The 15,732-nt window shown below is 39.7% G+C and overlaps 1 protein-coding gene across 3 annotated transcripts in view; it reads right to left on the bottom strand.

Moving 5' to 3' along the window:
- Positions 1 to 282: 282 nt before the first annotated feature.
- The window catches only part of AKAP7 (A-kinase anchoring protein 7), an 82,519-nt gene continuing 67,069 nt past the window's right edge, over positions 283 to 15,732 (bottom strand). For 2 of the 3 annotated variants that reach the window (XM_081187754.1, XM_081187758.1), the window contains exon 8: positions 406 to 1,497. In XM_081187754.1, coding sequence (XP_081043880.1) covers positions 1,292 to 1,497 — 206 coding nt within the window. In that variant the 3' untranslated portion in view covers positions 406 to 1,291. Of the gene's footprint in view, positions 1,498 to 15,732 lie in introns of all 3 variants that reach the window. The other variant, XM_081187755.1, reaches the window with a different exon arrangement.

Here is a 15,732-nt window from a genome sequence, read left to right as displayed (position 1 = left end):
AGCAATGGTGGGACATTGTGATGGATTTCCATTCACTTGTAAATATGCCAGAACAAATTGTAAAAATTAGGATGTCACTTATGTACACTGTTACTGAAGAAAAACAATGCTTAGAATAGATTCCCCCTCATCTTGGGAACACATAAAACGTAGGATCACTTAGAATTTCTCCCTCACACTGAAATATATGTATTCTAGAAACACGTGTTGCTGCAGCATATACTCTTTTTGATATAGTTTCATACAGACTGCTGCCCCACCTCTCAAACAAAACAACACAAATTTGGTAAACAAATACCATTCATTTAAAAAATGAAGTTGTAGGCTTTCACAAAACAGTAATTTATAGTTAAGAGACTGAAGGTGCAGGATTGGTGAAACTGTCCCAGATGCTGCCACTGACAAGTCCTTTTCCAAGCAGTTCCTTGTGCATTTTCATACGAATCTCTGGACTTGACAAAAGCGCCTTTATCTGATTCAATTTGGACAACAGGGCCAACAGTTCTCTGTGCAAGGCTTGCTTTATTACATCTGCTTCATGGCTCTTCCCTAGAGAGGAGGAAAATGATACATTTTTGCATATGAGTAAGTGTTGCCTAAAATGTTATGGAACGAATAAAAAGAGATGCCATCGATTGGAAAAAAACAACAAGTTTGCCCTTATGCATCTTTTAAATATATATAAAATGTTATGTTTAGCCAAAAATATAATTTAAGGGTGCAAATGTTACTTAGAAATGAAGCATAGTGATACAATATTCATGAACAATTCCCATTCTATTGGGTAACAGTAGCTATGATTAATATTAGTAGTGACAATTCCATTCAACAAAATGTCTTCTTTTGTACTTCAAGTAAACAGTTGTCCAGTTCTGCAAAACAAAAATTAATGGCATTGTTTCCAGTTTGGTTAGCCCATCTTCCATTGGCCATTTGTTTTGTATCCACAGGGCACACAAAGAAAGCAGTGGAGATTCATATATTTTTTTCTGCAGCTGAGAACACAACGAAGCTGGCACTTTAGTAGTAAGATCTCTCCATCCTTCTGGCCCTCTCTGTCTTGCCGTCTTTCCCTTCATTCAGTAGTTTGTTTTTTATTCTTATCAGCCTTGATATTTGTTATCATGAAGCTCTGCAAATTAGCCTCGCTCTGTTCAGATGAGGTGCCTGATAACAGACAATCACAAATCCCAACTCAAGTCAGCCAGGATAGCTCGGCAGAGCTGATCCAGGGAGCAGAGTCGTGGGCATTTGTAGCTGGATCATGCCTTCTTGGCCTCCTTCAAAGCACTCATTTTCTATTGTCATTCTCACTTTCCTTGCAATTGCCAATGGCTGCTTCCTCAGTTTTCACTGGGCTTTCAAAATCAGTCAGTCTGTTTTTGTTTTGGGTTTCTTCTAGGTACTGCTGCACCGCCTTGAGGACTGCATTCTCCACCAGCCTTTTGCTGAGGCTCAGCAATTCTGCATCATCTGGCTCTGCCCCTTTCTTTTCACCTACACACCACAACAGAAAAAATCAGTAAACCTGTGCAGGTGGGGAAATGGCATGCAGTACACATCTATTGGGCCTAGCTGCTCAGCCTCACCTAGTTGTGATGTGCAAGCTCACCCAAAGCCATCTGAATGTCTCTGTTTACTTTCAACTCCAGGAAGTCCCTCTAAATAGAAGCATAAAGAGGCTGCTTTCTCTCCTTTGTTTTTCTGTGCCCTGACCTTTCATGAATCTTAGTTGTTTGGTTGGCCTATTTTGCTCTTAGATTCCTCCCAGTTCCAAATGCTATCCAAATCCCAGTTTACTCCTTGACAATCACTTTGAAACAGCAGGACAAAAAACTATAAATCTTGGTGTGGTGAATAATCTGGGAACAGTTGATGCTGCCCTATTGCTGAAGGTAAGAGGGTGTGGCCCTGATCATAAAGAAACTACAATAAATACTTTTTAAAACCCCACCCGCAAAATCTGTTAATGTTCTAGTGTGAATACATTTCTACAAATAATATATAAACTGAACTGGCAACTAAAAATCCCAGAGCTCTTATCAGATTTTTATATTTCTTTCATATTAAATCCATAAATCAATGACATAATACATAAAACACCCTATTAGCTACTTTCCAATATTTATTTTCTCACCAAACTGTATCTTACACATTAAAAAATTGAGAAGTCTGTTGAGCTCGGTGAATTCAAACTTGGCTATGAAACTAACAATACCGTCTGTGTATTTATGTTTTTCATTTTTAAAGGGGACATTTGTTTTGCTTTTTGATTGCTGTATTGCTAATGGGTTCAAAATCTCAGTTAAATGCATCTATTGTGGAGGACCACTGGCTGCCTCTCTAAACCCTGGAGTGAGAGACAGAGCAAACAGAGTGTAATATGGCAACTGCAAGGTATATAAAAGGATGCTACAAAAGACTAAAGGACAGAACAAACTTTGCTTCCATTGTGCATTTCTTATTACAACAATCTGAACTCAAAATGACTGCTTCCCTAGGTTTCACTTCTCTAGTGTTCCCTAAAACAGCTTTCTTGTGTCACCTACACTTTGGTTTCTACTGTCCTTGCAAGGGGTTATAACCAATGCTGTCCTTCCATTCATGAAAGGCTCTTAGATCCTGCAGAGGCTTCCATGATCAGAACAGGAATAGAGCCAATTTTCACACATTCCCCCTTTTCTCCTTTGCGCAGCCTCACATGCTGCCTGCTATGCTGTTCTACAGGGTCCCTCTACCCTCTGGAGCAGAGCTGAGATATATGAGTTCCAAGAACTGTTGGAGAAAGGGGAATCAATGAAATAGCTCTCCTCTTTCCTATCATTACACCTGGAGCTGGATCAAAGACCCTTCTGTGAATACAAGGACATTGTTAAAATACACCCCAAGAAGTTCATGTACAGCCACCGGAGAGTGTGCTATATTCCTCTGATTAGACAGAGCAACTATCAATAGTAAAGTGATGCCGCAGCAAGAGCAATGGGTACTGGTAGAGCAAGATGAGGACAGTACAGCATGAGTTTGTGAATAAGAGTTAATTTTGCCAGAGCTGGCACTTGCCCCACACAAATTGTTGAATGGCAGATTCCATGGTTAATACATGGAAAGGTTATCAACTGTAAACATAAGTTTTAATGTATGCACAAGGCTTTAAGGGTACTGGCTTTCTGGTACATCATTAGCTTTGGAGTGTTTGCCACAGTTCTTTAAAACTACAGCAATATAAGCCAAGTTAGTAGCAAGCAGGTCCCAACTTAATATGCATTCACTCAATTCAACATTATGCTTCTGCTTCGTAAACATAATATGCATGTTTTTACCACAAAAATCAAAATGCTTATTATTAGGCAAAATAGAAAAATAATATTGTTTGAAAGGCAACAAGATGGATGCCTTTTAGCTGGACAGATTTAAAGAGATGCATATTATTATTATTATTTATTACTTAGCTTTTAGCATAATTTCTTGGGATTATTCAAAAACATGAATTGTTTTCTGGGTTGTTTTGTTTACGTATTCATTTAGCAGCCTTTTAATGTGTTAAGTATGCATACAGGTGCACACAGACAATTAGCAGCAAATAATAATACATAAAAAGCCATGCAGCTGCTTCATACATTTATTCAAAGAACTCATATCAAATATCTAATGTATACACTCTCTTTATTACAAAAACAGTTTCTTAAAAGTGAAGCTCTTGGACAAAGCCAGAAAATTCTTCAAGAGTCTTTGCTCATTTTTTCCTAGCAAGTTTTATAATGGCTGCAGGAACAGGATCATTTATTCATTATTATTAAATTTCTATACTGCCCCAACTACATAATATAATCACAAAAACCATACTGCCCTCAGTTTAAAATGCCATAGATTGATTAATCAGACAAAGGCCTGTATATAGAGGAACATTTTCCCCTGGTGCCTATTAAGAACTGACAATCCATCCTGCCCCATAGAAACAGTAGAATCTAAAACTTTGCTCAAGTTTGAAACTTTACTCCAGTTCAAAATAAGCATGGCAAGCCAGGGCGACCTTTGCAACAGCATCTTCTCCTAGTCATTGTGTGTTCTTTGTGTCTTTGTGTGCAAAAGCCACATAAAGCTATCTCATTATGATATAACAATATACACCCCAGGGCACATGATACCACAGAATTGTAAAGTTCAAAACAAGAAAGGACAAGACATATGTAGCCTGTAGCCTGTCAACATTTTGAAGAAGAGTCTTGCTGTTAAAACATTGCTATGACTCATCCTAGAGCAGTAAGCTCAGCTATGCTGTTTTGTGAAACATCAAAAAGTCAGCTTAATTTACTATCATTTTCCCCTCCCATTTTTTCCTTCATTAGGAGCATGTCTGCACCAGCAAATTTTCATCTTATTTTACTAGAATATATATTAAAGTGGCATATGCACTCTAGTCCTGCATCTTGTCATTGCTAGGTTTCGTTGTAGTGAAGTTAGAAATTTAAAAAGGTACATTCGCAAGCAATTCTAAAATTCTATGATAGTTTTTTGTTTATTTGTTCATTTTAAATCTGATCAGACAGGAACAGAAGTAGTCTATGTCCATGATGGGTGTGCAGTAGTTATATGAATTGCTCTACGCAATGAAACAGGTAAGAAAACAATGGGAAATTTAACAATTGTCACAGAAGGCATAGCATTAGTGAGCCCACAGTCCACTAGATACACATTCTACCAATGCAATCTATCCCTTTTTTAGAGGAAGCTGGCCATGTTGACAGGAACATCATACAAAGCCTTCCGTGTGCAGTAAGCGAGACATGCAGCCTCCTGTACTCAACTTTATGTGGTTGAAATAAAAAATTTAAAATTAAAAAATTGTCCAGTAGCACCTTAAAGGTAAAGGGACCCCTGACCATTAGGTCCAGTCGTGACCGACTCTGGGGTTGCGGTGCTCATCTCACTTTATTGGCCGAGGGAGCCGGCATACAGATTCTGGGTCATGTGGCCAGCATGACCAAGCCACTTCTGGCAAACCAGAGCAGCACAAGGAAACGCTGTTTACCTTCTCACCAGAGCGGTACCTATTTATCTACTTGCACTTTGATGTGCTTTCGAACTGCTAGGTTGGCAGGAAGTAGCACCTTAGAGACCAACTAAGTTTGTTCTGGATATAAGCCTTTGTGTGCATTCACACTTCTTCTCGAAAGCTTATACCCAGAACAAACTTAGTTGGTCTCTAAGGTGCTGCTGGACAATTTTTTTCATTTATTTTGACTGTGTCAGACCGACACGGCTACCTACCTGAACCAACTTTATGTAGTAGAGCATGTAATTTGTGTGTAAATTGACCCCAAGGTAAGAAAAACATGAGTTTTCTTAATATTTTACTGCATATCAGCATATTGTTCTATTCACCATGTGTTAGCCAAAGGTTCAAAATGGGTTTCCTACAATCCAAACAAACACACAGTACATGTGACCATCTGAAAAGAAAAGAAAAAAAGAATACTATGATCTGATGAAGACTATCTCCCCATGAAAAGATAATGGCAGCTGGACTTAGGAGAAAGCATGCCCCAAAAACTCAATCATGATTTGATTTATAAAACTCCAAATTTCCTGTTTGTTTGAGCCCTCTAATGCCTTTTCACCAAGTTGGCTTGAATCTACATCCTTTGCAGAGGAATTCAGCACAATATGAGGAAGCAAATATAATAAAACTCCAAGCGAGAAATGAATTACAACAATGAACTGGAGAAATGAGCTTGGTGATCGTTCTTTCTTTGACTTGCAACTCTGCTGATATTTAAGCAGAGCAAATAGCCACACTGACAGAAGAGTCTCCCTATTTAATTTGTAAATGCAACAAGAGTAATTGGTAATGTAGTACCAAGAACATGCGTTTAGAGCCCGGCCGATCCAGAATTCTCTGCATTATCAGATGAAAATAGCAGCCTGAACCTAAAATGAGTATGGCAAGCATCTTTTGTTAGTGATTGGTCAGAATGAGATCCCCCCCCCCCCGCGCAAGGTGCTAACTAATAATACAAAGAGCATATTGGAGAGACTATGGCATTAAAATGCAGAGGATCCACATGATCAGTCACTCTGCAGGAGGTGGAATGACAATGTGCCATGCTCTTGGCTGTGCTGGTGCTGCTGTTTGCTGGAATTGGGATGGAGTAGGGCAGTGTGACAGTGCAGGTAGGGGAAGCCCTGGGTTGAGGTAGTGATGAGCTCAGATGCACTGGGTAGGAGGACAGCGCATCAGCAGTGCCCCACCTCATGTGCCACAACTGTGTGTGCGTGTGTATTCTTTTTAATTTGTGAAGGAACTAAAAAAAACTTTCTCCCAATAAACATCAACCATTTGCCAGCTCCAGGCATGGAGGAAGGAGTCATATGAATAACAGTGCAGTTGATGAAGCAAAAGTGAAACTTCTCACTGCATTAGAAGGGAAGCAACATCCATTAAAACATCATTTTTAATTCCTGGCCAGCATTTTACTTGATTTCAACATCAGTGTTTAGTCTAGATAACCAGGAACAAAAGAGAGAGGGCTCCTTCCTGTATAGAAATGTGGTAAAGGGAATTTCAATGGACACAAGCTTTTCCTAGGGCAGAGGTTGTTGCACTACAACTGCCATCATCCCAGGCCACTGGCCATGCTGGCTGGGGCTGATGGAAATTGAAGTCTTGCAGCATCTGAAGGGCTACAGGTGAACCACTCCTGCCCTAGAGGGATGAGGAAACCTGCACCTGTTGACACCCCAGCTTCTAAACATCCATTAACAAGTACAGGACCTCCATATTCCTTTGTGTTCAGTCATCTGCCGTGCAGTCCTATAAATCCCACAGAGAACAACATGGGTTATCACAAAGAAAGTGTGCTTCAGACTGTTGCCACCTCAGCTTCTCTCTCTAGGCCTAGTTGCCCTGAGACTGCAGACCTGAAAGGAAGCACAGTCTGGCTCCATCCATCAGCCAGCGAACCAAGGGCTGATGTGTTGTGTGCATTTTTAAAGGAAGAAAGGCCCACATGTCCAGACCAGGTGATACTGTTGAGGTTATATAACTGTGAGAACTGGTGTTTGTGAATTTGCTTGCTTTTATCTTCCCTCCCCATTCCTTTTCCCTTTTGTATCATATCTATTTGATGGTAAGTCTGGAGGCAGGTGCAATCTTTATCTTGCCATCTCTGCACAGCATTTAGAAAGTTTTAAGTGCATTATAAGTGAATAATAATAATATTACTCTAGCTATGTCCTCGTTCTTACACTAGTCTTGATCACCTAGTGAAGAAACAGTCCTAGGGTGGGATATTAAACAGACAAAATTTGCAAACCTATTATGTCTCAAACAGCCTTGGAAATAGATGTTCCCACAAAGAGGATTCTTTTTTTTTTTTTTTTTAATAAATTTTTATTGGTTTTACAGCATTTTTGAGAAAAACAGACAAACATAAAACAAAACAAACATACAAAATAATTTCAAAGATATTTTCATAAACCTCTTTTCTTGGACTTCCCCATACCCCCCCTCTCTGCATCCCAGTGTCCATATTTGAACTAGCAACTCCCAGATGTTACTTTCTAATCTCTGTCATCTTAGTCCTCCTTTATTGTCTAACCTTGTATCCCTGTACCCTGTTACTTCTAGCAACCACAACATTTTAACATTCATTGAGTTTATAATAGTCCTTAAGATAGCTTTTAAATTTTTTCCAATCTTCTTCCACCATCTCTTTGCGTTGGTCACGGATTCTGCCTGTCATCTCAGCCAATATCATATAGTCCATCACTTTCATCTGCCATTCTTCCAGAGTAGGTAAATCTTGTGTCTTCCAATACTTTGCGATGAGTATTCTTGCTGCTGTTGTGGCATACATAAAGAAATTTCTATCTTTCTTTGTCACCAATTGGCCGACAATGCCCAAGAGAAAGGCCTCTGGTTTTTTAGAAAATGTACATTTAAGTACCTTTTTCATTTCATTATAGATCATTTCCCAGAAGACCTTTATCTTCGGGCATGTCCACCAAAGGTGGTAAAAAGTACCTTCAGTCTCTTTACATTTCCAACATTTATTATCGGGCAAATGGTAGATTTTTGCCAGCTTGACTGGGGTCATGTACCACCTGTATACCATTTTCATAATGTTTTCCTTTAAGGCATTACATGCCGTAAATTTGATACCGGTGTTCCATAACCATTCCCAGTCATCTGACATAATGTTGTGTCCAACATCCTGCGCCCACTTAATCATAGCAGATTTAACTGTTTCATCCTGTGTGTTCCATTTCAACAGCAAGTTATACATTCTAGATAGATTCTTAGTATTGGGTTCTAGCAATTCGGTCTCTAGTTTTGATTTCTCCACTTGGAAACCGATTTTCCTATCCTGTTTAAAAAATTCCATTATTTGGCGATATTGAAACCAATTTTCTACTTTGTGCTTCAATTTCTCCTGACTTTGTAGTTTAAACTTGTCTCCATCCTGTTCTAAAATTTCCCAATACTTCGGCCATCCGACCTCCATATTGAGTTCCTTCACTGCTTTAGCCTCCACTGGTGACACCCATCTAGGGGTTTTATTTTCCAATAAGTCTTTATATCTTATCCAAACATTAAATAATGCTTTTCTAACAATGTGATTTTTAAAGGTACTGTTAACCTTGTCATACCAAAGATATGCATGCCAACCAAAAGCATTATTGAAGCCTTCCAGATCCAAGATGTCCGTGTTCTCGAGTAGCATCCATTCTTTCAGCCAGCAAAACGCTGCTGCCTCATAGTACAATTTTAGGTCCGGCAGGGCAAAACCCCCTCTTTCTTTAGCGTCAGTCAATATTTTGAATTTAATTCGGGGCTTTTTGCCCTGCCAGACAAATTTCGAAATGTCTTTGTGCCACCTCTTAAAACATTCCATCTTGTCAAGAATCTGCAAGGTCTGAAACAAAAATAACATTCTAGGCAATACATTCATTTTAATAACTGCAATTCGGCCTAACATTGACAATTTCAGATTTGACCATATTTCTAGATCTTTTTTAATCTCTGACCAACATTTTTCATAATTGTCCTTATACAAATTAACATTCTTAATGTTAAATAAACCCCTAGGTATTTGACTTTCTTAACCACTGTCAAACCTGTTTCCTCCTGAAATTTCTCCTTTTCCATATCTGTTAGGTTTTTCCCTAAGACTTTAGTTTTTTGCTTATTCAACTTAAATCCAGCCACCTGGCCAAATTGTTGAATTATTTCTAAAACCCTTTTCGTACTAGTGTTTGCACAAAGAGGATTCTTGCCCAGAAAATACGTATGCAAAGAGCCTATTTTCCTTTTCTATCTAATTGCAGTGGAATGGCCTTTTGTATACAGTGATAAGGGGAAATAATGAATGAAAACCTTGAGAGATACAATAACTGGGGGGGGGGGGGACTTCCATAGCAGTTTAAAAAACCAGCAGCACATCACTCTCATATAATGGCCTTGAAATGCTTATAAATCATAAACAGGTTAAATGTTTTAAATAGACAGTAGAAAAGCAACATAGTAGGATTTAAAGAATTCTATGTACCATAACGGTTGGAATAATCCCCTTTTCTCTCTCTTCTATTTTCTCAAGCTATATTAGCATACAAAATGGCACTGCCACACTCCATCTACTGCCCACCTTCAACAGTTTGTCACCTTTGGCCATAAAGAACGCCAGTTTCTAGCATTAAAGGAAACACTACTGCAAAACACATGCCAAGAGTCAGTATAAGAAAAGCTCCATGACTGGACCAGACCAAAGGTCCATCTAACTGGACACTCGTAGCATGATGAAGATAGTCATGTACTGTTGTTTCTCTCCCCCATGGCCATATACCCCAAACTGTGACTGAACACAGAGCAGCCCTTTGCCAGCATGGTGCCCTCTATACGTTTTGGACTACTATTACCATTAGCTCCAGATAGCTATATGGAGGCACCAGGTTGGTGAAGACTTATACAAAAGACCCATTGTTGACTATCATGTCTCACAACCATGACAGGCCTATTGTCCCTGAATTTGCTAATCCTTTTTTAAAGGCATCTATTGTATTGGCCCTCACAATACTGAACATACTAATAATCAATTCTAATGCTTTCTAAGGAGTGGGAATAGTGTTGCTTGATTATTCTTCCTACACAATTCATAGTTGTGTTCAGTTATAACTCTCCCACAGTTACAAAGCCCCAACAACTTCTTGTCTACTTGTATGTTTATCTTACATTTTCATACCACCCTTCATTGATGAGGCTCAAGGTTGGTGTATATCAGTAAAAATCATATAAAAACAAAACAGATGTAACCAGAAAACACCATCGCTTACAACAAAATCTAAACCATGCTGAAAGGAGAGCCATAGATAATATCAGAAACAACCCAAACATTATAATTAAAGAAGCAGACAAAGGGGGAGCTGTCGTCATCATGAACAAAACTGACTACATTCAGGAGGCTCACAGACAACTTTCCAATACCGCCTTTTACACAAAATTGGACTCAGACCCCACACAAGAATACAAGAAAGAACTGAACAAGATTGTTAAGGAGCTACCCCCACACATCCAAGAACAGATCCTCACCAACACACCAACAGAACCTCGACCAGGAACTTTCTATCTTCTACCCAAAATACACAAACCAGGAAATCCAGGACGCCCCATCATTTCAGGTATTGGCACTATTACAGTGGGTGTCTCCGGTTATATGGACTCTGTTCTGAAACCATATGCCATCAGTGCTCCCAGCTATGTACGTGACACCACAGATTTTCTGAGGAAAATACAATCTTTAAATAATCTTCCCAACAATACTATACTAGCTACTATGGACGTGGAATCTCTGTACACCAACATCCCACACAACGATGGTTTACAAGCTATAAGGAACACCATTTCAGATAAAACCACAGCGGACCTTGCCACCAAACTCTGCCAATTTGTCCTTACCCACAACAACTTCAAATTTGGTGATGACCTGTTCCTTCAGATCAGCGGCACAGCAATGGGCACCCGCATGGCCCCACAGTATGCCAACATCTTCATGGCAGTTTTAGAACAACGTTTCCTAAACTCCTACCCACTCAAACCTCTCTTGTACCTGCGATACATTGACGATATTTTTATCATCTGGACACATGGTCAACAGACCCTGGACACCTTTCACCAGAAATTCAATGATTTTCACCCCACAATCAACCTTACAATGAATCAATCTATGCAAGAAATACATTTTTTGGACACTACTATAAAAATACAGGATGGACGCATAGACACCACCTTATACCGTAAACCAACTGACCGACAAACATATCTACATGCCTCTAGCTACCATCCCAAACATACCAAACAGTCCATTGTATATAGCCAGGCACTACGTTACAGCCGCATCTGTTCCAATTCTACAGACAGAGACTCTCACCTAAGAGATCTACAGCAAACCTTTTCAGAACTAAAATACCCAGCAGATGAAGTTAGACAACAGATCAACAGAGCCAGACTGATACCCAGAGAGAACTTGCTGCAAGACAGACCCAAAAAAGAAAATAACAGAACACCACTAGTCATCACATACAGCTCCCAAGTTAAAACAGTTCAACGCATCATCAGAGATCTACAACCTCTCCTGGACAATGACAGTTCTCTTTCTCAAGCTCTGGGAGGAAGACCTTTCATTGCCTACAGACAGCCACCCAATCTTAAACAACTCCTAACCCACAATAATACTACAACCAGACTTAACACGGACACTGGCACCAGAGCCTGCAATAAACCCAGATGCCAACTTTGCTGCCACATACACCCGGACAACACCATTACTGGCCCCAACAACATCACACATACCATCTCGGGACTATTTAATTGCTCATCGTCTAACATTGTGTATGCCATCAAATGCCAACAGTGTCCTTCAGCTCTCTATATTGGACAAACAGGCCAAACCTTACGCCAAAGAATAAACGGACATAAATCTGACATCAAGAATCACAAAACAGAGAAACCAGTAGGAGAACACTTCAATCTCCCAGGACATTCTATACAAGATCTCAAAGTAGCTGTTTTACTACAAAGGAATTTCAGAAATAGACTGGAAAGAGAAGCTGCTGAATTACAACTCATTACCAAACTTAAAACAATGGAGAGACCTGGTCTGAACAGAGACATTGGATTCTTATCTCATTATACATGACTAAGCCATCTCTCACCTCCTCACCCCTTGCCTTTTCCTGTAAGACCTATTACAGTCATTAAGAGTCGTCAACAGGCTCATCTCAGCTATCTGCCAATCTCCGATTCCCACCACCCTTCTGAGTAATACCCCTCCCCACCTTCTCAATATATAGAAGGATCTGGCAACTTCTGTTTCAGTGTATCTGAAGAAGTGTGCATGCACACGAAAGCTTATACCAAGAACTAACTTAGTTGGTCTTTAAGGTGCTACAGGAAGGAATTTTTTTTATACAAATCCAACTGTGGGATATCAACTAACAATTCTTCACCCTAACCTTTCTTCAAAAGCCTGCTGGAAGAGATGTATCTTAACCTATTTCCTAAAATAATATAAATAAGAGTGCATGTGGACCTCAGTGGGGATGGAATTCTACAGGCATGGGGCCACCACTGAAAAGGTCCATCTCAATAGATATACATAAGGGTATTATATTTGCCATTGTCTGTTTATTGCTTCCTCCCCTGCCTCCTTGTTGTGGTATATTAAGCAGATGTTTTCAGTGGAGATCTCATCTGTATATATTGTGAAGGTAAGATATATATATTTTTACCCCAACATGCATCACTTTCTGAATATTGAATATATTGATAGAATATATTGAATATAGTCTACATTTCTATAGCCTTGTCAACCAGTTCAAAGAATTTTTTTTCACATTCTGTATGTCTACTTGGGTTCTTACCATGCTGTATAACTGGTTGACATATTATAACTTTGACTCCAGGTTGGTTATGAATAAGTTCAAAAGCACCAGTTTTACTACAGATTCTTTTCAAGATCACACTGTATTCCATTGCATTCTTTCACCTGTAGATAATTTAATAGCAATGAAAAGTTTTTGTTTATGAATAGAAGATAAAAAGAATTGTTTTTGTGTGTGCATACTGCTGACAAGCACTCTTACTACAAGTCTATACTTACATATAGCTAACCACAAAAAAATATTTCCACATTGAGACAATTTACTTGTTATGGTAAATTACTAGCAATAAAGCCTTTGATATACATTCCCATCCACCACTTTTCACAAGGGCACTTAAATGGAATACAGAAACTTGGCAAACTAAAGAAAAGCAATTTCCCTGATGACACTTTGCTGGTTAGGAATACAACAAAACACTGCAGTCTTGCAAATACATTTTCAGCAAATTGCTGCCTACCTCTTCCTTCATTGGTTTACTCCATACTTCTCCCATGGCTTTCTCAGCTCCCCAGCAAATACCCTCTCAATCAGGAAAAGGCAGCACTGAGTTATGGTACCACCAGACCCTTCTCTCTTTCCCGCTATTAAGAGAGAAATGGAGAACTGGGGCAGGCAACAGCCACAGCACTTCACTTCTGCAGGTAAAAGAAGGCAAGGAGAAAACTGGGCGTGCATGCAATGGCTATGGTGCTTCATTGTCTGCTCTTTCTGCACACTTCTTGTGACCGGTGTCCAGAGGAGCTCTGATTAGCAGGTGACATCACACATAGTCAAACAAGAATACAACAGTGGATAGACCTTTATATTTCCCCACAATGCAACAGAAGCTGAATCGTTATTCAACAGTCTTCACAAACAGCAGTATATATGCTGAGGCTGAACCAGAACAAAATCGGATGTCAGGTTCAGAATAATGGGTGCACATGCACTAAGGAAATGGCCTCATGAGTGCAAGTATTTCTGCTTACTTGATGGAACATTCTCCCCTCTCTTCCCCCATTTTGGAAATTTTCCCCCACCCCCCAGAGCCAATGTGGAGGAGAGCCCCATTGTACTAACAGGACTCACTGTTCTGGCTCCTGCTAGCTTAAGATTATTAAGTCGTGCTCGGTCTTCAAATATTTAACATTGCAGAATCTACCTGTCATTTCCCTTGTGCTCCTTCTCTATTTCTTTCCCTCGCCCCCTTTCCATCCCAATGTCCTCTACAAATTCTAGGCTTTTCTTAGTATATGTAGCCAAGCTTAGAATGACATATCACAATGGTACTAGTCTCATCAGATATGCAAATCAGCATCATAATTTGGCCATTTAAATTACCCCCTTCCCATGTGAACCAGCTGATTGGTTGAAGTGTGCCAAGCTGTGCTATGCTATTTCTTCCAGTACACTTTGCCCCTTGATTACTCCAGAACAGTGGCAAATTGCATGGCTGGAACACTGTGATGGAGTACATATTCAGATCCGTCAGGGATATAAATTTGCAGAAGTCTCTGTACCTTCCTTCTTACAGACACTTGCATACACTTTAACTTTCACTCTCATGTATCTATAGCCCCACCCCCAGTTAATGGGGCACTGGACCTGTCAAAGTTCTATTGTGATAGGTTTGCTAGGCACTGTGAGAACAAAATTGCTTCTCTTTATGCTGATCTTGATGCCAGTGTCTGGGGAGGTGTTCTTATTAAGTTATGAAGGATCAGTTCCAGTTATGAAGGTCTGAGAATGCGACCATGTTGCTCCTGCTGGATCTATCAATGCCTTTTGTTACCGCTGATCATGGTATCTTCGTGGACTATAATGTGAGCTGGAGGTTGGAGACACAGTTCTGTAAGTGGTTCTGCTCCTACTGGTCTCAGAAAATAGCACTGGGAGAAATATGTGTCCACACCCTGGCAGTTGCAAGGTGCTGCAAGACACCGCTTTATTCCCAATGCTAATTAACACCCGTATGAAGCTGTTGGAGCATCATCAGGAGATCCGAGGCACAGTGTCAACAGTATGCTGATGACACCCATCTCTATTTCTCCATTAAACATGACTCAGGAGAGGCTGTGCACAAGCTGAACCAATGCCTGGACATATTGGTGATGGCCAATAAATTTAAGCTAAGTGGACCTGCAGAAAGTACACACACTCCCACTGTAATTGCCTTACCATTCAAGAGTATTTTCATTATTCCCAACATAGGTCATGTGAAACTCACACTTGTTGCACATGGCAAGCGTGTAACAGGATCTGCACGAGTGGTCTTGCTAGCCAACATGGTGCCCGCCAAAAGTTGTTGAACTACAACTCCCATTATTTCTGGCTATTGGTTGTGCTTGCTGGGGCTGATGGTATGTTAGATCCATAACGTCTGGAAGGCACTGTGTTCGCTAGCCATTATCTGCTGTGAGTGTGCAGAGTTGGCTTGGGGGTGGGGTCATACCTTATTGTAAATTGCCTCATGATGGGCAACTGCTTTATCATATAAAATTGTCCATAGAATTGTATCCAATTGTCCAGACATTTATATTATATTATATTATATTATATTATATTATATTATATTATATTATATTATATTATATTATATTATATTATATTATATTATATTATATTATATTTTATACTAATGCACTATTTCCCAAATGCTTTATAACTCGGCTAATTAATATTTCCTGCCACATGCCAAAATTCCCCCCTCTCCAAGAAGACGCCCCTGTCTTCTTTCACAAAATTTGCCTTCAGTGACGTTTTCTCCTCAGCCTTTCATCAACCTGCCTAACTGTTAATTCCAAGGCTCAGTTGTCA

The sequence above is a fragment of the Podarcis bocagei genome (genome assembly GCF_964188305.1).
Source record: "Podarcis bocagei genome assembly, chromosome: 3".
Classification (NCBI taxonomy): Eukaryota; Metazoa; Chordata; class Lepidosauria; order Squamata; family Lacertidae; genus Podarcis; species Podarcis bocagei.
The sequence above is the reverse complement of the archived record's forward strand: the minus strand, read 5'-3'. Positions and strand labels throughout refer to the sequence as shown.